This window comes from Drosophila yakuba, chromosome 2L (genome assembly GCF_016746365.2).
Source record: "Drosophila yakuba strain Tai18E2 chromosome 2L, Prin_Dyak_Tai18E2_2.1, whole genome shotgun sequence".
NCBI classification, from domain to species: Eukaryota; Metazoa; Arthropoda; class Insecta; order Diptera; family Drosophilidae; genus Drosophila; species Drosophila yakuba.
The window spans coordinates 19648968-19672729 of record NC_052527.2 but is presented as its reverse complement, the minus strand read 5'-3'; the positions used below and the strand labels follow the sequence as shown (position 1 = coordinate 19672729).

The window sequence follows — 23762 nt, the reverse complement described above, 5'->3', positions numbered from 1 at the left end:
ACAATCACTTTGTATAGAACTAACTATACTTTTTGGAAACTATAAGGCCTGATAGGGTTTTGTTTTTCTTTTAAACACCTTATTTTTGAGTGTTAATTCACATGTTCATATACACTTATAATTCCACGGGTGTTTCCATGGAACATATTATTAGTTTAAATGATTACTATAAATTAAATGTTCCCAAAATAAACAATTTATTGTGGTATAGTATAAAAACATTTACCTGTAACACACGAATGGAAAGCTAAAGCTATAATTCACTTATATTGCATGAAAACTTGTATAATTGTAAAACACGATCCTTTTCATATCGTTTTTCAGTTTTGTGATAAGATATACTTATGTATGTATATAACGGAATCACTAAAATGGTTTTTTTTCCTAGTACAAACTGGCAAAGCCAGAATTCTTGAGCATATATGAATTTGGAAAAGTGACCAAACATCGGCAATAACAAGGGTCCTTTCCTTAAAGTTGTTAAACTTTTAGCTACAGTAAAATAAAAAATTATATAATAATACAAATATTTTCTAATTCAAGTTACGAGTGGGGTTCTAAAACCTTATTACAGAATGCTTTTGTAGCTCTTTTTTTTTAGATGGATTTCGTGACGTCAGCCATTTAAAAATTTTTAGTGTAAAGCATTTTGAACTTTTTGGAAACTGATTTTTTTTGTGCATGTTCCCCTCGGCCCATTGCTTTCATTTTGGCAGGTGGCCAAAGAACCTCCATATAGAGCCATATACATTTGTAGATCCAGTTCATCCCTGTAGTAAAGTGGAGTTGAGTCGCAACCTTTTTGATTAGATTACGCAACGTAAAACTGGTTTGCAAATTGAATAAATGACTTTTGCGTTGCCAATATAAAACGTGTTTGAAATTTTTGATTAGGCAAACACAAACTCAGGGAGCGCGATTTTCGACCTTTCAAACGTAGCAACGAAAAAAGTAAAATGAAATAGAATAGAATATAACAAGCAACAGCGGCAGTGACAGAATAAACTGAAAAGGCCCAGGACATGGAGGACAAAAATGTCCTGGACCCTGGCCAAACTCCATTTTTCCCCGTCACTTTAGAGAAGGGACTCTGCGAACCGAACGTAATTTGTCAATTTGGTTGGGTGGCAGCGCGGCACTTTGTGGTTTTGGGACTAGGAAGGGTCCAATTAAAATTCATTAAACGTAAATTAACATTGAAGTCGGGCATTATAAATTACCTAGAGGCCGCAATGAATGACCTCGGAAACCTGGCCAAAATAGAAAGCCAATTGAATAGGGATTTGTGTAGCTAGTACCTGAACAAGTATTTCTGTAGACCCAATTATGTAGCTTAGAAGACATTTTCCCATTTAATTCTTAAACAGTTTCATAATTTAAATTATGAAAGCATTCCTTATGAACGAATTGTTTTGCCATATTCACATTGCAGTTGTTCAAAAACAATTGATTAACTGCATACCCAATAATTGAAAGGATATCTATCTATGTAAACTTTTTACACAACAGAATAAAAGAATGTTAATACTGATGCATTTAAAGTTCTAATATTAACTACAGCTTTTTTTCAATTACGATTACAAAAAAATCGACGATGCCAAGTTTTTTCAGGAGCAAAAATCGTAGATGCCGAAATCCAATTCAGGCTTAATGAGCTGTGTAATATTTGCATTTTGTTCACACCCAGAGAAGTTATTTTGGTGACTTCGCCAAGAACTGGGCGAAGTTTAGTTTTCTTGGCAAAGTGCCGTCCTGCAAATGCTGCAATTGCTTCAGCGTTTACGTTAACATTTCTTTTTCTTGGCCCTTTTTGGCAATCCGGGAAATAGAAACACGTAGAGAAGAAATAGGGCGACATAAATCCATTACAGATTGTGAATGGGAAATTAATCAAAAGCCATAATTCAATATTAAATCACTCAAACGCCCGGCTAAACCAATTGCAAATGGTGAATGCATCTCGGTGGCACAACAAGAAGGACAATTAGTGTGTCACTCACTGCGGCGAAGAAAGAAGGGAAATGAGAAATGGGCTGTGTAGTCTCCGCTTTTAGCCAAATGAAAACCTCAAATGCGAATCCTTGCTGCAAACTCTTCTCGGGCAAAATCAACAAAATATTTCAAAATAACAAATGTGTCCTTTGTGCCGGGTAGCTGTGCTAGTGGGACAGTACCAGCTCCAATGACAAAGTGCTTGCAAACGCACAATATTTGTCTAGGTCATGCATATCACAATCCGGATCCGGTCGATCTATCCGAAAGGTGAGCATCCCGGTGAGAAGTGGGCGGTGCACGGCCCTTCGAAGCGATTTCAATCCAGTTTGCCAGTTAAATGCAAACATAAACACAAGGGCAAATACACACAAAACACAAGACATATTAATCAGTGCAGGACATGGACAGCGTGCGATTCAGAGGGAGACGGCGGTATGTAGACAGATATATAAGCGATTCCCTGCATTGGCTTTGGTTGCCCAAACAAATAACTTGCAATTTGTGTAATCTTAGCACCTAGGGCCAAAATCAATGGAGAACGCAGTCCTCCAAGCAGCACACCACATCGTTTCATGCAATCACTTTCGCATACATATCTTTCCATTGAGCAAAACCCGTGCAAGATCAATACATTTATAAATTAATGAATATAAATAATAGATTAGTGCGAATTGTTCGAATTGTCCACGATAACATTATCTTTATGAGGTAATAATTACAAATCTTACTAAGAGATTTAACAGTAAAAAAATATATCTTACACTATCCTTTTTTTATAAGCTACGCGTTTATAAAAACCATCATCTAACACACAATATAAGCCACAATTGGATATTCTTTTTTTCTCTAGTGTGGTCAAATATGTATGCAGGTATATTTGGACCAGGTGTGTGGCAAAATATTTACAATTAAGCACAAAGGCAGCAAATGCATTGAGACATCTATTGTTCCTTGTGATGTGGAGAAATGTCACCCATCGGCGTTCAAGGATGTTGAAGTTTCATTATATTAGGCAGTCGTGTATACGTATGCTCATATGTATGTTGGCCCCCAAGTGAGAAGGGATTAAATAGGATTGTGGAGGACTTAACTGAAGTCAAAATCGATGTTTGATTTTAATTACAGCGTGTTTTCTGACTTTACGAATTTAGGGTTGACGAGATAAAAAAGTAGTCTAGGTAACTTAACTAAGTACTCCTTTTGAACGAAAGCCTTTAATAAAATACTATTTTTTTTCTTCAAAAGAAGGTCAGTTGAGGCGACACTAATTTTATAAGTATCCTTACGGCTACTTTGTAATTCTTTCCGCAATATTCGCCAAATTGTATCTCGCTTTTAAAGCTAAATATTTATAAAGAGCTATCGCTGCGAATTTAAAATTTATTTACGATCTATTTTACAATGAAGGCTGTGCATATTAATTGTTTGATTATATTTTCTTTTTGATTTGAAACTTGACATAACAATTCAGATCACCTTCCTAAAAACCGTAATAACCCGGTGTAAGTGTTAATGATTGGCATTTATTGGTTAAATTCAAAGTAATCTAGATCAATAATCACCGTAAGCATATATTGAAAACATAGGATGGTACAGCTAAGCAATACAATAAAGTATATTCCATAAATGATCTTAAATCTTTGGCTTGTGTCCGTAAAAAGGCAGCACTCCAAGATGGCCCTGAAACTCAAACCCCGAGGGTCTTACCGGAGTGCTTAAGTGCCTAAGCACTCCATGATGGATGCAGGAGAGGTGGTGCTGAAGCTTAACCCTAAAAGCGCATTTTAAGTAATTCCAGAGCCTTGCCTATGGTCTCTTAACCCACTGCTCACCCTTTCACCAGCCATTTCTGCTGCGGCTTAAAAGCTTTAAAGGAATTTATTGCGAACACTTGAAGTATTTTTTGCTGCTCCAGGCTCTATGTACATACATATGTATATGCATAGGTACCTATGTATACATATATATATATAATGCGAATTATTCGCTTGGGTGTAAAGTGAAAGGAGCTAGAAAAACAAAAGCATCTGCAAGGAGCAACAGTCGCCGCTTTACTCGGAATGCGGAAAGGAAGGTCTTTGTCCATGCGTAGGTTATTTACAATGGGTATTTTATGGTGGGAACCCAGAATGGCAATCTTGGTGCAGCCAAAGCTTTCAATATCTTCACACTTTGGTTTTTAGCTGTACTGTTTTCCTCTTAATATATATGTGCTGTTTCACAGGACAGAAGCGATGAGGGTTAGGTCTCGAAAACGAAATACAATTGCATGTAATGGATGCAGTCTTGTGTCTCGAAAGTAAATAGTTTCGAGCTGGCACATGAAAAATTATTAGTCCGCATCGACTTTTAAGTAAAGGTCCTTATGTCTAGAACAAAAATATATTTTCTTCCATCGAAAATTTGTTTTGTAGAATCCGAAACGGTGAGTACATACATACAAGCAGTTGCGGAAATTTCAAATTATGTATTCGGCAAAAGCAGAGCATCTGATAAATAAATGATTAGCTAGATGACTTACTCTGGTAATATAATCATCTATAATTAACAGCAATTCAGCATCAACATTTTCGCACGTATTCGATTTTATAGGCGCTACAATTTTTGTTTTGCTTTATTTTGCCACTCTTTTTTTTCCATTCACTTTCATGACGGTCTACAAATTAATTATTTACCTTTTTTCGCGAATTCAGTTTTTCAAAGTACTTGACACTTTATAGAGTGTCGAAGAAAAAAGATTAAAAATCAGAGCACAACTTTTACGACCATAAATAAGTAATCAGAAATTCGTATTAAACGGGCATTTTAAATTTTTTAAAGTTTGTATAAGCTGTAATAGATTAATAAATTTTAGTATTTTTAGACCGTTATTAATATGAATTAAAAATTAATTAGCTACATATGTTTTTATTCACCTTGACAACAAGTAGTAAAGGATACAAAAAACAAAGTATTATTTGCCAGAATTCGATTGATACATAATTACTTACCTAAATACATAATTTGCGTTTTAAATTCGTCCCACAAAGATTATTTTACCTCTCTTGTTTGGCCTAATTAATGTCGTCCGTGAGCTCATCAGGCCATTGGATAAACATTTTTACATAACCAAACTGCATTTAAATTAATTTATGTTAATTACTGTTTAACAGAACGCGGCTGACTGATTGCTAAATTGATTTTAAATGAAATGCAAATACGGAAAAAATCCACTCCCCGGCAAAAAAAATTAAGGAAATCACCCAATAAGTCCCACTGATGATAATGACAATCTATTTTATCGCACTGATTGCTGTCAAACATCACTGATATGAAACAAGAGGTTTGGTTGGTAAATCGATGGGAGAATGGATAAGCCGTAAAAAGTGAGAAAACTAACCACATTTTTTGTTAAAATTGACTTTGTTTGTTTTTGTATCGCACAGCAAATTTAATAACTACACTAATCAAGACTGGAGCTTTGCCCTACAAATTTGTTACATATTTTAAATTCTATAAGATAAAAATAAATGTATTAGGTCTGGGTGACTTGGACCTGCTGCTTGTATCACCAATGTATAAAGCCAGGTTTTCTATGGTCGAAACTTTCTAATGTGTGTCTAATGTCTTATGTGTGGTTGTGTTAGGTTAAAAATATGTATTATTATAATGGAAACCCTCTTTAATTAGTATTTAGGGTATTTATAATAATAAAATGTGAGTTCTTTAGGGAGAAGTAAATTGAAGTTTTGGCAATGGGAATAGAGGCATCCCTATGAGGATATAATAAACGAAGGAGCTGATATGAAACAATCTGTGACTTTTATGGACTCAGTTAATGGCAGTCGCTGCGGCGACAAAAAGTTTCCAAAAAGAAACATTCCGTAAGCTTATTTATGGAATTTTGCCGCCAAGGAATTGAGGATATAGAGCCGGTGATGGTGGAGATGTGAAAAGTTTTTGCTGTTATATGCAACTTTTTAAATGCTTGAATAGTTGCGAGTCGAAATAAGCAAAAAAGTGAATCAGAAATCAAAAGTCTATAAGTGCATTAAGTGGAATGATTGTAAAAACCTTCCGCCTCGAAGGACATTTCCTTGGCAGAAACAACATTTGATTTATCACTCCTCCATTCATTATGGCAAGTTATTAAAAACGTATTGATGTTTACCATTGTGTTTTCGAGCATCTCCTTGCTTGTCGGTGCAATTTCGATTGGGGGAGAGCAATTAAGGACTCCTTTGTCTGCGATTAGGTAATGACATGAGCTGGCCCTACCGCACAATCGGCAATCGCCTTGTTGTCGGGGTCTTAGCTGTCAAAAGCAGCAGGTGGGGATATGGCAGGAGTCCGGTGATAATGTCTTGCAGCACGGGAAGGGGGGAAATGGAATGTCATGGCACTCCCCCGGCATATCAATGGTGTGGGGGCTGGAAAACCAACTTGCAACCTACTTGGCTCAGAAACGCACTCGAGTGTGTGTGTGTCTTGGCCAAATGCCAACGCACAAAACTTGCCATAAATCTACAGGCAGCGTATAATTAATAAGGATTAATTGTACACCAGAACTTGTGCAGCGACAATGCCAGACAGAGCCAAGACAAAGGGAGCAATGGCTGTGGATTGGGCTAAGGAAATGGAGATTGCATGGCCGTAGTCAAAATTTAATTAATTAATAGCACAATTTTAGTTGGCCTGCATACGTGTGTGTTTCTCAGAAAATGGGCAGCAAATCGATAAGCAAAGCTTGAATTCTCAAAATTACCTCCGTTAGGCGTTCGCCAGAAATATTCTCGTAAAATATTTTCCTTAATTAACAGATTCAGATCAAGAAGGTTTATTAGAGAGCCAATTACCGAAACATTCACAATGCATCCAACCAAACCTTATAAAATGTTTGTTCATTTATTTCATTTCTTTAGTCAAATTTGAATCGGCATTATTGCTTACAGATTTACCTAACAAAATGTAGCGTCTTATTAGTCTAAGTAAATATACCAATTATAGTTTGTAAAAATACCTTTATTATTTTATATATTAAGCGTTAATCTTATTTAACGCAATGTTATTTCCGCTATAGGCTCCATGAATTAAAAACACAAATATTTATGCATTGTTGCCAAAAATAGTCCCATTTACATTAAGCTATTTCAAGAGGCCAAAACTAGTAATTAAGCCCGCATTTGGCAGCACAGAAGATTGTCCACTTAATACGAAAGGAAGCTACAACTTTTTTATTAGCTCTGTAATTCCTTCGTCTTTTCGCCTCCGCATTTCAATTCCCCGAACTTTTTATCAGACCTTTTACAGTTTTCCTACTTAACTTTACGTTCAGTTGGACCTCGTTTTTTCCATCGCTTGGCAGGTGAGTGCAAAAAAGCACGACGGAAGGGAAATGAAAGACGGCAATTAATGTTAAGCCCTTGGCACGGCCCAAGGATAGTTGAGCATTTGGCGGGGCAAAAATGAGAAAAAATATAAAAAAATTAAATAAGAATACAAGTGCAGCGAAGGAGGAGGTTGGATTTAATTAGGAAAAGTGTTTTATACTCCAATAACATTATGGTAATCTTTACCGGATTGAACCTGGAAGGCTTGGAGTCATCGCAAAATTAAAAATGAAAGCTTACGTTTGGATTTGAGAGTGAAAATCAATAGTTTGCTGTTAAAGTAATTTGTGGCACAATATCAGATATACTCGTAAATGAAAACAAATCGGCACCTATTAATTCGATTCGAATTATGAATTTCCCAGCACTGTGCACTACAAAAAATTAAAGTTCTGAGCAACAAAACATTAACCAAATTGAATAATAATTATACCGCTTATTGCTGTTTAATAATATGTTGATTTATTTATATCTGTGTATGAATATTCGTCTCCACATTAGCACATTATTTATTATTTCTGAACATGTTTTTTATTAGCACATTATTTATTATTTCTGAACATGTTTTTTATTCTTCCTTGAATTTAGGTATATCAATTTCAACCGTTGCATATTATTATACGTATTGATTTATTCTTTCAAGCATACAGTTGGCCGTAAGTTAAGGAATATTTCAGCATTACTACTTTTTATGTTTTTTTTTGTTGTCGCTGGAAAGTTGGAGCCAATGGCCATTTGGTATTTATCTCTGTTTACCATACTTTATGCTTGACTGATTTCCACATTAAGTGAGAATATATACGAAGAAATAATTTTATTATAACAACAGACAAACGCCAATAAAACTAGAGATACAAACGGAACTTGGGTGTTTTTATTTTTCACTCATTTTGATATTGGATCCACAAAACTGTATTTAAGGCTTCATTCTCTGCTGTTTGCGATGCTTTTAATGGGTAAACAAGATTTTTGATGCGGCAATATTTCGCCACCACCTTCTTCTCATGGCGCGGAAATTTGTTTTTGACGCATTGCTGATAACGATGACGATGATGATGTCATAATTTTATTCCGCTCGTTCACATCCCGGCCAAAAGTCAAAACAAAAAGCGTTTAAATTTCAACGATCTATCCGCATTTGATGTAATTTGCATAATATTTTAATTTTGCATACTTATTGGCGTATAATTAGGTGGTTATGGTCGTGGGTAAAAGCCTTGTTGTTTGACTTTCAGCTCAATATTTATCAAAGTAAGAGAACATTTTCAATTCAATGTTCATAGATGCGACGAGATGTCTAGTTAAGCCCTAATCACTATGTTTTCATATTCTTAAATGTCATATCAGTGGGCAAGGTAATAATTAATTTTTTCAAATAATTTTTGTGATAGTCTCAGCCGTCTAATTGCCAGCAATTTATTTACGTAAAAACTACAACATTTTTTTCCACCAAATTCAAGGCACTGTCTGGATACTATCACCCAATACTATGGTCGAATTCCCCACTTGCCCTTATTTATTTGCTCTTTATTTACCCCTTGACCACATCGGCAAAAAAATAACCACAAATGTACATTCGCGTATTTTAATGGACTTCGTGTAACGCTCCACATGGCCCCACATCCTCTGGCAACTCGCAAATCGAACGAACCGTTTGGGTGCCACATAATGTTTGTCTAAGATCCACAGTGGTGTCCTTATCTTCAGGGGCGTAGTGAAAAATATTTTCAGCAGGGCTAACAAATATTCAAAAATTCCTGCTTGATTGATCTGTTGATGGTCTGGGAAATAACATGTTAACGCTGCACAGTTTGTTTGTAATTTGTGCAGAATGGTGGGCTCCACATTTTTTGGAAAACGTATATACGTAGGGTTCTGGCTTGGTCACAACCAGGCACCAAATCGGGTACTCCCTCTTCGCAGTTCCGCACAGTTTTTTCCCCGTTCTTTCCAGGATCCAACACAAACACTCGAGAGCTGCTGAGCGTTGCCGGATATTGACTTCATACACCGCCAGCCAATTTTAAATTGCCAATATTGATTTATACGCCGCATGCGTCGCTGCCACATGGGGAACGAAAGCCAAGTTAGTGGTAGTTCGAATCGCAGACCCTCTGAAGCATTGTTAAGTTGCAATTTTGCAGGTGGCGGTCGGGGATTCATTGCCAGAGATGGACGTGGGCCCCGAGTAAATGGGCATGGGATTTCACGTAGTTAACGCTGCCAGAATTTATTGGCTTGGCTTTAAAAGCTGCACTCACATGCAATGCAAATGTGTTTATGAATTTGAAATGAATTAAATGCACCAACTGAAATATTTTGTTACATATTTTCAATGTACCTCATGGGTGAAAATCGAATTAAACATTACAAAAATTGTCATATTTGTTAGTCTAACATTAAATTTGCTTAATAGATTTACCACTTTTTTTCTGTGCACAATCACATAAGCCGCATATAAACGATCATCTACAATTTTATATATTATTTCGACTAAATGCAATTAGATATCCCATCAAAGCGAAAAAATGGTTCGCCCACCGTTTGAGCTCGACATCCCCTTTTAATTTCACATCCCCATCTCTGTGCTCGGCTTGTGATTTCCCAAATCCCATTTAAGAATTCCCTTTGTGGGAGCCAGGGATTCCCGGAACACAGGCTCGCCCACAACAGTTGAACACACTCCTTTGCATAATTCATGCAAAAAATTCAACACAACTTGGATTCCGACTCCCAGAATGTTGGTTGTTTATTTGCTGAGAGATGTTTTTGATTCTCCTGCCGCTGTCCCCATTTATAGGGGCAATCGACATATGCTTTAAGTGCTCCAAGCCGTCAGGAAGATGAAGATGTGTCAACAGAATCCTGCCCGTTGGCGAACAAGCTGACATGAAGTTTGAAAAGGGCTTTCCCTTTCCCTGTTTGTAAGCGAATTCATAAGGGGTGTTTTGATTCTAGCTACAAGCGGCAATAAATTATATCATGAATATTATAAACTGGAAAACTGTCTGCTTGTATTTAGTTAATAAAACCTAAACTGAAATACTTTTAATATTGAAGTATATTATAAAAGTGAAAATATCTGTTTATGGAACTAGTAGTATACTTTTACCTTAAATTTGCGAACAATATTTTCAGTTCTAAAAAGTCGTCGTTAAATATGTGTTAATTTGTATGATTTTATATTCTGTGTTAAAGTTTCTGCTATATTATTTTGACGCACCTGGGCAATTAAGAGAAATTAATTGCCCGCTTCCATAATGAACGTCATTATAAAACTGTCAACTGCATTCAGCAATTGTATTGTGGCCATCTCTGATACAAAATTACATTCTTACTTGCTTTTACAATAACGACAATAATTGATTTTTTTAATGCAGCATAAGACTCATTGTTTTTATTGCGTCCAAAGTGAAAACTTTGGGGTCCTTTTATTTACCAAGAATGAAAATAAATAGCAACCTTAATAAATTTCCGCATTTAAAAATGACCACTGACAAAGAAAAATAAACAAGAATCAAATGAAAAACAAGTGACTGACCCGTTACTCAGCTAGTGGAAGTGCGAAGGAGAGTCTTCAACACTGACAGTTTTCGGCGGTTTGTGGGCGTGGCAAAAAGTTTTTTGGCAAATCGATAGAAAATTACAAGACAAATACAAAAATGAAAAAATATCAAAACATTTTTCAAGTGTGGGCGTAGCAGCTTTGGGCGGTTTGTGGGCGTGGCAACATGAATCGACCAACTTGTGCTGCGTCTATGTCTCTGGAATCAGTATACTTAATCTCAACTTTCTGGCTTTTGTAGTTCCTGAGATCTCGACGTTTATACGGACGGACAGACGGACATGGCCAGATCTACTCGGCTATCGATCCTGAATATCAATAATATATATACTTTATATGGTCGGAAACGTTTCCTTCTGCCTGTTACATACTTTTCAACGAATCTAGTATACCCTATTACTCTACAAGTAACGGGTATAAAAAGATATACGAATCATGTACAATAAACGTCAAAAAGAATAATCAAAAAATAAACCTTAAACGAGAACTAGTAAAAAGTTAACTGTTGCTCTTATCATAAAGTGAAAATATAATATAAAATTTCCCCGTTATCCAAGTGATTGGTTGGGAATAATAATAATGATATCCCCTGTTAAAGCATAGCGCTCAATTTGATTTATAAATATTCGTATTGCCGACGACTATAAACTAGCCATAGAGCCGAAAATGGGGAGTCAGAAAAATAACAATGGGGAAAATGGTAATATATTTTCCATTTAATTTGAATGGTTTTAGGCGGAATACGCTTCCGCGGTATTGCCGAAATTCCATTAGGGGTAAAACAAACTTTTTTTGTTCACACAATTTCCAGATTTTTAACCAACTACAATAGTTTACTTATATTTCTTTCAACATACTTCGTACTAAAACTCTTTGCGTCGACCTTAAAGACTGGACTCGTTGAAGTGACTGGCAAGTAGGAGTCCAATGCATTGCCATGGAAATTGCTGCAAACTACGTGGTCTGCCATTGTCTTTACCGCTGCGGAAAGGAGCATCGATACTGTCCTTTATTTCTGCCCAGTCCTTTTCGCGGCCCGCCTTTATTGTTATTTCGCCTGCATCATTATTTCAGTTGGCGCCTTGGCTGTAAGTGGAGCCGCAGTTCCCAGTGACTGCTGCTTCCTGGGTGCTTTGGCATTGTGCGAAGATGCCTTTGCTGTTGTTGCAGATAAAGATAAATAGTCTCAGATAACGCTCCGTTATTTGCAAACAAATACAATTGCGGTTCATTGATGGCGGTTTCATTTCGCCAGGTCCCAAGGAAGGAGACTTGCCACTGGGCAAGTGGGAGTGCATTTGGCCTGGTCCATTAGTTTGTGGTGCTCGCATGAGGCCCCATTGTTTCCGGTTAGTCGCGGTAGTCAAGGCTATTCAGATTCTGGTTAGGATCCTGAACCACGAATTTGTCGAACGTGTAACTGATGAACTCCGCATACCATTTTACAGCAACACCAAGCCATTTCTGAGGAGAAACCGAATACATTAGAGCTAAGCCAAGGGAATTTTTATACCCGTTACTCGTAGAGTAAAAGGGTATACTAGATTCGTTGAAAAGTATGTAACAGGCAGAAGGAAGCGTTTCCGACCATATAAAGTATATATATTCTTGATCAGGATCAGTAGCCGAGTCGATCTGGCCATGTCCGTCTGTCCGTCCGTCTGTCTGTCCGTCTGTCCGTATGAACGTCGAGATCTCAGGAACTACAAAAGCTAGAAAGTTGAGATTAAGTATACAGACTCCAGGGACATAGACGCAGCGCAAGTTTGTCGATTCATGTTGCCACGCCCACTCTAACGCCCACAAACCGCCCAAAACTGCCACGCCCACACTTTTGAAAAATGTTTTGATATTTTATCATTTTTGTATTGGTCTTGTAAATTTCTATCGATTTGCAAAAAAACGTTTTGCCACGCCCACTCTAACGCCCACAAACCGCCCAAGGCTGCTACGCCCACACTTTTGAAAAATGTTTTGAAATTTTTTCATTTTTGTATTGGTCTTGTAAATTTCTATCGATTTACCAAAAAACTTTTTGCCACGCCCACTCTAACGCCCACAAACCGCCCAAAGCTGCTACTCCCACACTTTTGAAAAATGTTTTGATATTTTTTTCATTTTTGTATTGGTCTTGTAAATTTCTATCGATTTGCCCAAAAACTTTCTGCCACGCCCACTATAACGCCTACAAACCGCCAAAAACTGTGTTTAAGACTCTCCTTCTCCCTTCCACTAGCTGAGTAACGGGTATCAGATAGTCGGGGAACTCGACTATAGCGTTCTCTCTTGTTAGAGCTTGTACTTTAGATATAACAAAAGGGGAAGATAAAGCATAACCTTTAAATACTAATCTTCTAGTATAACTTATTAAATATTCATTAAAAGAAGGTGTCTTGTCTCACCGCAATGCTAAAAGAACTCTCCGTCGAGATGCCCCAGAAACCATTGGTCAAGCCCACAACGAAAGCCATTAGAGGTTCGTACTCGTCCTCGTTGATGATGTACTTCAATACATTAAAGGCGGTGGACCAAGTATGTAGCTCTTGATTCCATAGGAATAGAATATCGCTGACGATCTGGGCACGGTTTAGTACATTAATGCTGCGAAAGTCGTTGAACAGCGTGGTGGCCAAAAGCTGCCAGGTGAGCTCGTCATAATTGACTCTGTAGTAGCCGACGGACCTCAGATTAAGAAGGATCCACTGGTTACGTGGAACGAATTCATTTAGTTTAAGGCTATGGTTTTTTGGACTTAGCCACGCCCTCGGCTCGAGGTTTTTGACAAAAGATCCGCCTTCTATGAGATAGGTGAGAGGGATCCACCAGAGCTGGGAACTGCTGCGGTTGAGGGCATGTCTCTGTTCCACAAACACTTCACTCCCATTCCGGATTACCGTGACTAAGGGATAGCCGCTTTGCACAATCCACGTGTCCATAATGCTTTTGACATCCCAGTCTTTATCAAAAGAGCCTTCCCTTTCACTGGCCAGTTGTAGGGATCTCCAGAAGAGATCAGGCTTGCTGCTGCCAAAGGAGTTCTGCCACATGTGTCGCTGAAGTCCATCGTAAAAAGTCACATTGCCCAAAAAGCCAATAGCCATATAAATTAGAGAAGTAGCTTTCTGGTACAGTGGCTTCTCTTCTGTAGGACTGACGACCGATGAAAGAGGCATCAAGGATATGCCGCCCACCTGCGATTCGTACATGATGGATGATTCGCGATACTTGAGCAGTATTCGACGACCCATTCCCGATTGGAAATGATCCACGGCGAGGCTTTTGAAGTACCCCGCCAGACCCTCCGTTAACCAGATATCGGAATACAAGTCCATTCCCAGCAAATTGCCAAACCACATATGGGCCATTTCGTAAGCGATTAGCTCGAGTGCCTGCAGTTTTTCCTTGGTCATTGGCCCATCTTCACGCAGCAAAAGCTGTTTGCTACTGTAGACGACGAGCCCGAAATTCTCCATGGCTTCTGTGGGAAAATCATTCACCACCAATTGGTCGATCTTCTCCAGCGGTAGGGCCACCTGAAGCAACCTGTCCAGAAACTCTAGAATCTGAGGAGCCATTTGGGCGGCAAAAGAGATCTCACGCACATCAGCTGACTGGGCACAGGTACGAAATCGAACAGGATTCGTACTGGCTGCTTGGCTATACCGGCAGGTGAAGTTGTTTACAGAAAAGGACAGCAGGTGTATGGGAATCGCAGGCGTAACCTCATGCACAGACCACACATAGTCCTCTATTTCACGGCTAGAAAAAGAAAAGCGTTTATTAATTACTAACAAACTATATGGATCAAACTCACTTGGGCTGCACAGCTCGGATATTCATATTGCTGTAGCTCTGAAAGCGCTTGTGATGACCAATGGTCACATTAAAAGTGGCCTTCAGGGAGGGCTCATCAAAACTAGGCATGGTGTTCCTTATCCAGTTTCGATTAAAATGGGAAACGGAGTACCAGCTGAAAAACGTCAATATTACCATTTTTTAACTTAAGAGACAAAGGAAGTTTACATTTTCTCCGAGGTTTTCGAATTTACATAGTGGCCTATAAAATAACCATCCCTCGCATCCATGGACATTGACCTACCGAAATCGATACTGAGGACATAGGATTTGCCCATCAACAAGGACTGGTTGAAAGTAACAACCATATATTCCCGATCCTTAATGAACCTCACAGATATAAGACGATAGTTGAAGGTCTCACCAAATAGTGTGATTTTCCTTGCCTCGATTGAAACTCTGCCAACATGAAGCACCACTTGATTGGTGTTTTTCTCAACATGAATGGAAATTTTAACCAAACCAATGTAGCTGTGATTAGCTGAACTCTCTAGGTGAGTTAACAGCCTAATATCATAGTGAAATGGCTTAACATTCGCCGGTAATCGGGGCTCATCGTATAGTTGAGTTTTAGCAGAGCATGCAAAGTGACACAGACATAATAGGAGTATCAATCGGTACAGCGCAGCATTTTTATAGCAGTTTTCACTTTCACTTAATAAGTATTCAAACATGCTGAAATAAAATTCTCTATTGTTGATCTTTTGAACTGGTTGCCAAATAGTTTTTTAAATTTTAAATTTATTTTCAAAGCAAAATTTACGACTATCTGACATACTGAGTCTGGTTTACTTACTGTTGGTGTTTTTGGAATTCGATTTATAATTAATAAGTAGATTTTATATATTATATAATTTTTCAAAGTCACGTATGTAAAATCAACATTAATGATAGCACAGTTACCTTTAAGACTTTACTATTACATTTAAGAATATTTCATTTTTAGCTTGGGGGCTGGAACATAAGATCCTTCGGAGGGGCACGGTGTGTCCAGACTTAGCGGCGTCTTGACTTACTTCTCTCCAGCTTTCACTTGCTGGCTGGCAAAAGTTTCCAACTTTTTGCGCTACGTGCGTTCCTCGACTTGCACATGTATCTGTTTGCAAACGTGTGAGTGTTACTGCCTGTGTGGGCCCAGCGCCAATAAGGATGTTAAGCGCTTTGGTCCCAGCTTGCAGGCGCACTAGCAGGACCAGATCCAGGACTCTTGAACGCATAGCGCATACGCGTACATATTCGGATCTGGTTTGCGATTTATACGTGCATGTAATATGTGTAATTTATGACTGACGGGATGTGAGCGCTTAAATTATGTGCAAAATGCTCGCAAAAGCCTCGGTGGCTTTTGGGGGCTAGCAAACTTTTGCTTAAAAGTTTTCCACCAGCCCCGCCTCGAATACCAAAATATTGGTAGTCACGTGTGGATTAGTTATTGGGATTGAGTTCAGTACGGGGGATTATTTTCCAAAAATTTGACGAATCAATTAGCCATGCAAAATTAAGGTTGCTAGCTATGATGAATTACTTCAAGATCTCTTATTTTAAAATAAGACATTTATTTATTTCTTGCATAGAAATTAATTTATTATATTTAAAGAAAGAATTAAACGAACATTCTACAATAAAGCAAAATCCTGCTTAGGCTGCAAAAGGGGAACACTAATAGCAGTGTATTAGTATTAGTATTAGTATTTTTTCAAAAGTCCGTTTCAAGTGATTGGTAACCCTTAAGAAAATGGTTGTCATGAGAATGAGTTTCTTCTGTCGTAGAAAAGTGTCCATTTGAAGGGCTCGTTGAAATGACAAAGCTCAATCGGATTATGCTTTATGCCCCTTCAAAAACCCTCAGCCCCTGCCCAGCGTATTTGCTCATCCCGATGCGGATCCTAAATGAATTTTCATTTCCAATTACTTTACAATTTTGCTTTTGTGTGCCTGATAACCGGGATCCCTCTTCCACAAACTGCCTCCCCTTTGTTCTTCGTCCTAACCCGGTTGGCATTACAATTCGATTTCCTAATTTTCAAACACTCGAGTCGAACAGCCCAGATCGAAAACAGGACAAGACCCGAGAGCCCATACCTAGCCCGGATCTGGATCCGGATCTGCATCCACATCCGCATTCCCAACCCCATCCCCACCCAATCGCTGCGCCATCCGTATGCAATGCCAGCCCAGAGACTTTTGAGAAATTTTAATTAAAATTGAATTTTCTTGCATTTAATTAAAAGCTTAGCTGGCGCGCATGAAAAATGAGAGAAGCCAAAGAAAAACTATGCTCGATGTGGATGTGGCTGCGGGCGAGGGTGCGGATGAGTATGCGGATGTGGCAGGGCAGTCGAGCAGAAATGCATGCACTGGCTGCACTAGAGATATGAGAATCATCATCGTCAGCTGGCTAAGGCGCTTCCTTGAAATCCTCTATATCCTTTCATGGATTCTATCGTAAAAGGAAACGGAGCTGCAAACGTGTGTTTACCCGGTCCAATAAGGGATCCTGGCCTCCCGGAGCCGGTGCTAAACGGAACACTGACAGCTCCTGTCAAAATAAGCAACTAATCTCCCTGCTGCAATATTGTTTGACAGGCGAGCACACAAACAATTGGGCCTGCTCCCATTAATGCATGTACCATTGATTTTGGACTAGAGACAATTGCAATGAAATTTTTGCCTCGGTTTCAGGAACAATCACCATCCCAATTGGATTTGGGATTGCGGCTGGCTAATTAAGTTTTCCAGCTCTTCGCCCCCAAAATCCATTGAAAATTGGCCCCTAAAACTTGCCTAGGCCGCAAAATTTTCCACCATTTCCGGCCACTAGAATGCACAGTTGCGGACCGGAAGTCGCAAAACAGTTATATCGCAGAAGGCGGCCATGCGGAATGATTCGTTCAATGATTTTGGTTTGGCTTAGCGATCATTTTTAATTGGCCGCAATGACCCAATAGCGGATCGAAATTGTCTACTTTTTACCCTTGCAGATGATATTTCAATTTCACTCAGAAGTTTGCAACGCAGTACAAAAACATTTGCTACTATATAAACATATGTGTATATTTATACCCGTTACTCGTAGAGTAAAAGGGTATACTAGATTCGTTGAAAAGTATGTAACAGGCAGAAGGAAGCGTTTCCGACCATATAAAGTATATATATTCTTGATCAGGATCAATAGAGTCGATTTGGCCATGTCCGTCTGTCCGTCTGTCCGTCTGTCCGTCCGTCCGTCTGTCCGTCTGTCCGTCTGTCTGTCCGTATGAACGCCGAGATCTCAGGAACTACAAAAGCTAGAAAGTTGCGATTAGGCATACAGACTCCAGGGACATAGACGCAGCGCAAGTTTGTCGATTCATGTTGCCACGCCCACTCTAACGCCCACAAACCGCCCAAAACTGCCACGCCCACACTTTTGAAAAATGTTTTGAAATTTTTTCATTTTCGTATTAGTCTTGTAATTTTCTATCGATTTGCCAAAAAACTTTTTGCCACGCCCCCTCTAACGCCCTCAAACCGCCCAAAGCTGATACGCCCACACTTTTGAAAAATGTTTTGATATTTTTTCATTTTTATATTGGTCTTGTAAATTTCTATCGATATGCCAAAAAACTTTTTGCCACGCCCACTCTAACGCCCACAAACCGCCAAAAACTGTCCTTCGCACTTACACTAGCTGAGTAACGGGTATCAGATAGTCGGGGAACTCGACTATAGCGTTCTCTCTTGTTTTAATTAGAGCCATGTCAGTTAAAACTTTGTTTAGAAATTTATTTTATTATTTCGGGAACCATTAATTAAATTATATGACGTACTTTTTAAATCGTTTTTAGAGTGTAAATGCATTTTTGGAATATCATATAAACATCAATTTCTTATTTCGTACCACTTATTGTGGACGCCATCTGCGTTCCTCTTTCCTCATTTCTCTTCGCTTCGGCAGTACAATTTTTCGGGCTTCCAACTAAGGCTTGGGCCTAGGTTTCCTGGTATCACGGATGTTACCAGCCAGTAGATTGGGCACGCAATCCACGGTGGCAGAACCACCACTGGCTTCAGCATCCTCAGCCGGAGGGGGGTAATTTGGTGGCAAAGGACCATCCTGATTCATTCGGAGTCCGATCTAATAATGATTATAAAATGTTGATTAAAATATTTTCCAAATCAATAAGAATATTTAGTACTGACGTTTGGTCGGGGAGGTCTAGACTGATGAGGGCGCCTGTTTTGCTGGGCATTCGCCATTCCTAGGAGAACGCAGCTGAGCAGCAGAATTGCAAGAGCGAATTTAGGAGACATCCTTAGCTTGGTTGAGAGGCTGGAAGACACTGTGACTTTGGCTGGGAATCTTTGCTATTTATACAGATTTGTCAAGGGAACCGCAAGCTTATCTGCTTGCGTGGAAATCGGAGTTCATGCATATTGCAATTCTTAATAAATGTGATACGATACTTTAAGTTGAAGGAATGTTTCCATGAAAAAAAGTCATGTGATCATGTTTGCATGAACTTGCAGAGAGTATACTGATTTCTACTTGATCAGCCAGTCCATATAGCCAGGATCGTGCGTCCGTTTCTACGCAAGCTTGTCTCTCTTTTTTAAAGCTACTTAGTCTTAGAATAATCGAAGAAAATAAAAAAATAATTTTTTCATGGCTTGTAATATCATAATATTCTACATATTATTAAAATATTAAATTTCTGCAAAGGTTTATAAAATATAAAATATTAAAAAATTTTACATTTTGGACGATAAATTCCTATTTAGACAAAATGTTGTTTTATAAATGGATATAAAAATTTTAAAAAATATAGAACAATTTAAGCAATAAATTTTTCTGTATTATGAAAATATTTCTTGAAAATTTTGTTAGTGTTATTTACGTTTAATGTAATCAATAATATATTTGGATACTCAAATTGGAGGATGAAAATAGTATTAAATATTTTGCGCACAAAGTAGGATTTTAATACATTTTCGGTTAGTTGCCTTTCTGCATTCTTGGCGTCAGCAACCAGCAGGACCCCAACGACCCATTTATAAGGAGGTAACCAATCAATGCATAGTTGGTATTCCTTGCTTTGGCATCGCAGAATGCCATGAACAATTTTTGGGGGAGCTGGCACCCAACTGACCAACCAAGCGATCAATGACCACCCATCCTGTAGCCGGAACGATGCGGCCAAAGCCACACAATTGTTTTAAATTTTTCATAAATTCCCCCGCAAAATGTTGCCCGATGAAAATGCGGCCCACCGCCCCCCACCAGCCGCTGTATGTAAGTAGTAGGTAAATTTTGCAAGTCTCGGCTTTCGAGCGCCATCCAGCCGAGACACCTCGAGATCCGGTGGCTAGGAGCCGAAAACCGAGTGCCTAGGACCAGGCATAAATAGTTTAACATAAAACGCAGACAACGGCCAGGGAAGGGAGCGTAGGCAAAGTCCTTGCCTCATCTCGTGCCCGCATAGTTTGTTCAGCTCAACCTCATCCTCCGCCCGGAGTTCTTGCAGCGTTTCTTTTGTCTTGTGAAAAGAGGGAAAATATTTAATGCACCCACAATATTTCGCTTGGCTGGCAAGTGATAATGCACCCGCCTGGGCCATCGGTTGCCTTGCCCTTTGGCAGAAGCACTGAGCACAAAGGACCCTCCAACCATCCGTCCAACCAACCAGCCATTCAAAGTGGGCGTGCCGCTAGTCGTCAAAGCAAGCCTCCCCTGCCGATTCGCTTTTTATATGCATATTCAACAGTGTGGAAGTAATAAAGCCAACTTGCCGACAGTTATACAGTAGTAGCTGGTGCAGTTGTCTGGAGACAGTCGGTGTGCCACTATCAGAAATCAGGAAGCACTCGTTGCCGGCCCAGACATTCATTGCCCAGGATGCTGGCTAGGACGGGATCCGGCGCGATTGGCAACCCGAAACCTTTGACACTCGTTTTGCGCGGTCTCCCAATGCACACAATTTATGCCATAATAACATATTTGTAGTTGCTTTAGACAAATGGTTTTATATAGGGTTGTTAAGGAAGCTGTACAAAACTATTTCTATGTACTTACTTATTGATTAAAACGTAGAAACTCCAAGATGTATTAAATCTTGAAATTGTGTATATGGGACCGCAAAGTATTGACATTATTTGGGAAGACAGAATTACTGTATTACTTGGTATTTTAAAAACTATTATAAAATTCATAGAAATATGTGAGATAACAAGGAAAATAGCTATATAAAAAGCTTTTTGGTGAGCAAGTAAGTGAGAAACAAAATGAGGGGAAAATATAAGCAAAGTACATGTTTTCGTCCTTCAGAATCGACCTGATGGCCATTTCTTTTGAATTTGCTCCACATGTCGCAATTTGTCACTTGACTTGATGCACAGCGTTCTGCTGACATAATTAAATTTTCCTTTGCTCCGATGGTGGCCTAAGAAGAAGAGCGTTTAGCAAATTTGGCATTCAACACACGCTTTAATCGAACCCACCAAAGCCATAGTACTGCCAGCCAGGCAACGAAATTGAAAGTGACATTTATGACACAGACATTGCCGACACGACATCCTCATTTCCATCAGTAGCGGCGTTCCTCTGACGAAGCGAGGCGGTGCATTTTGCCCTGTGGCACTGATTTGAATTCTGTCAACAATTTCACATCGTCGACATCTGCGGAGGTGCAAAGAGGTGGCTGATTGGCCAGCTCATTGCGACATCAGACAGGCAGCAAATTTAATTGTTGTCAATCCGACATTGCTAAATTGGAGCTGCCGACGGCTGCCTCCGTTCATTTTGGCCAGATTTGTCTCTGGGTTAGTCGCCAGTTCATTTTCTCATGTTTTCCAGGATTAATTCTATGGTCTATGGATACCAGTCTGCGCTCAATTTAGGTACGTATAAAGTAAATTTAATCACTTGTGTTAATACTGCTTTATTATCATACTATGACTGGTCTGAATGCTATGTTATCTTATTAGTTTGGAATTCTCAAAAATATTAGGATCTAAGTTTAGAGGCTAAGAGCATATCTACCGTAAACTTTGAACAAAAAATATCTTTGCCAGTGCTATGTCTGCATTATCAATCAAGCTTGTCCAACTCTACCCCTACAAAACTTTAAGTTATTTTTCAATGTCATGAGCATAGAAAATTGCCGACATACCCTGCGGCTCATTACCACGCTCCTGACATTCCCCGACTGTTTCACCATACCTCTGTATACACTCCTAATTTGCGGTTGACTATTTTTCTGCTGCGCTTTTCTACTCTGCATTATTGTGATTCGGGCCATAATTATTTTTCTGGCTTCCTTTGAAATGCACTGGACGTGAATTTTCCCCCAGCATGGCACCGCACCCTCTTTCCCATCGTCCGATGTCCCAGGATGCGCCAACATTTTGCTTGTCACGCAAATGTTTCGTGTCAGATTTCTCTCCTCCGGATACTTTCCTGCAGAAAATATTCATTTTTAGCCGTATATATATGAAATATATATGTATGTAGACTGCTGCACGGTTTGCCATTTTCTACATATAAACCATTATATATTTTCAACATTAGTATGTACGAGCTGTGTTCGTGGAAAACCGCGCTGCACGTCGACGGTCCACTTGCAGAAGGTCTGTCTGCCCACAGCCAACTGACCCATGTAACAACTCATTTCAACAGCAAAACTTGCCTATATAGCCACAGTGCTGTGAAATCTGTTAATTCTGGTCCAAACCTTTGGTTATGTACAAGTTAATATTTCGATTAAAAATGCTAAAATATTTATATTTATGTGGATTTCATTGTTCATGTTTATGATATGTGTATGTGGCTCAATAGTCAAGACAATAAAATGGAATAAGTCCACTGTGCATTTCTCGCTGCACGTCCTCTTGGTCGCACGCTATATTTTTCAATTTGTAAACATATCCTGCGGTGTCGGCGTTGAAAGCCGTTCTGAAAGGGGCGGCATTAGTTGGCCATGCCCACTACCCGCCACCGCCGGGGGTGAAATGCGTTTGCTTCATTTGTTTGGCGTGTATTTCATGTCAACTTAATGTTTATTAGAAAACGTCTACTCAAATCGCGAGGGGCAGCAGGAAAGAAGGCAAAGGACGCAGCTCCAGCTGTCAACTGATGCAACCCCTGCCCAATGGTGTTTATTCATCAGCCAACGGAAAGAAGAATTTTTGCCGTATTCCTAACTCTACTTGGGAAAGGTAAACTAGAATCATTCCAAACGGCAAGCGAGGTTTTAATCTGCCATCCTCTGCTGTGCTGAAAACACATCTAAGTTCAAAAGCCATTTTTTGATTAGCATAGCAAAGTGGATGAACTTAAAACAGTAATTAGAAAAAAATCAACACAATGCAAGGAAATATTTCAGTACTCAGACCAATATTCATGGATATTTTTCCATATCATCGAAAAAGAATTTTGTTCTTAAGCTTGATTAAGTTGTTACCTCAAATACACTTAACCCAGATTTGTTTTCTTATTAATCTAGCTAGTGAAATTAAAATCCTTAACGGAAATGTTTTGTTTGCTTATTTTAGACTTAAAAACCCCTATTCGAGGCAATAAAAGAATGCTTTGAAAGGCATTCGCGTTATCAGTAAATAAACTGGTAAGTCGATTCTCTGTTCTTAAGAAAGTAAATTCCCATCATTTGACTCTCATATATGACATATAACACAGATTTGTGTTCTTATTAATCTAGCTAGTGAAATTAAAATCCTTAACGGAAATGTTTTGTTTGCTTATTTTAGACTTAAAAACTCCTATTCGAGGCATTAAAAGAATGCTTTGAAAGGCATTCGCGTTATCAGTAAATAAACTGGTAAGTCGATTCTCTGTTCTTAAGAAAGTAAATTCCCATCATTTGACTCTCATATATGACATATAACCCAGATTTGTTTTCTTATTAATCTAGCTAGTGAAATTAAAATCCTTAACGGAAATGTTTTGTTTGCTTATTTTAGACTTAAAAACCCCTATTCGAGGC

At 38.8% G+C, this 23762-nt stretch overlaps 2 protein-coding genes and 1 long non-coding RNA gene across 3 annotated transcripts; 1 reads left to right on the top strand and 2 right to left on the bottom strand.

Moving 5' to 3' along the window:
- Positions 1 to 5139: 5139 nt before the first annotated feature.
- Positions 5140 to 5550, top strand: LOC120320781. Its single transcript, XR_005560334.1, has 2 exons — positions 5140 to 5360; positions 5421 to 5550. It is a non-coding gene; the product is annotated as an uncharacterized LOC120320781 (long non-coding RNA).
- A 6183-nt stretch (positions 5551 to 11733) lies between these two features.
- LOC6528966 (aminopeptidase Q) lies at positions 11734 to 15585 on the bottom strand. Its single transcript, XM_002089962.4, has 4 exons — positions 14953 to 15585; positions 14744 to 14899; positions 13332 to 14688; positions 11734 to 12393 (listed from the first exon to the last, which is right to left on the bottom strand). Exons 1-4 carry the CDS (start codon positions 15456 to 15458, stop codon positions 12280 to 12282), a joined length of 2133 nt encoding a protein of 710 aa, XP_002089998.1. The 5' UTR covers positions 15459 to 15585; the 3' UTR covers positions 11734 to 12279.
- A 3018-nt stretch (positions 15586 to 18603) lies between these two features.
- On the bottom strand, positions 18604 to 19143 carry LOC120320692. The gene is made up of 2 exons (XM_039371073.2): positions 18967 to 19143; positions 18604 to 18901 (listed from the first exon to the last, which is right to left on the bottom strand). The coding sequence occupies exons 1-2, from the start codon at positions 19075 to 19077 to the stop codon at positions 18743 to 18745; spliced, it is 270 nt and encodes an 89-aa protein (XP_039227007.1). The 5' UTR covers positions 19078 to 19143; the 3' UTR covers positions 18604 to 18742.
- Positions 19144 to 23762: the final 4619 nt, after the last annotated feature.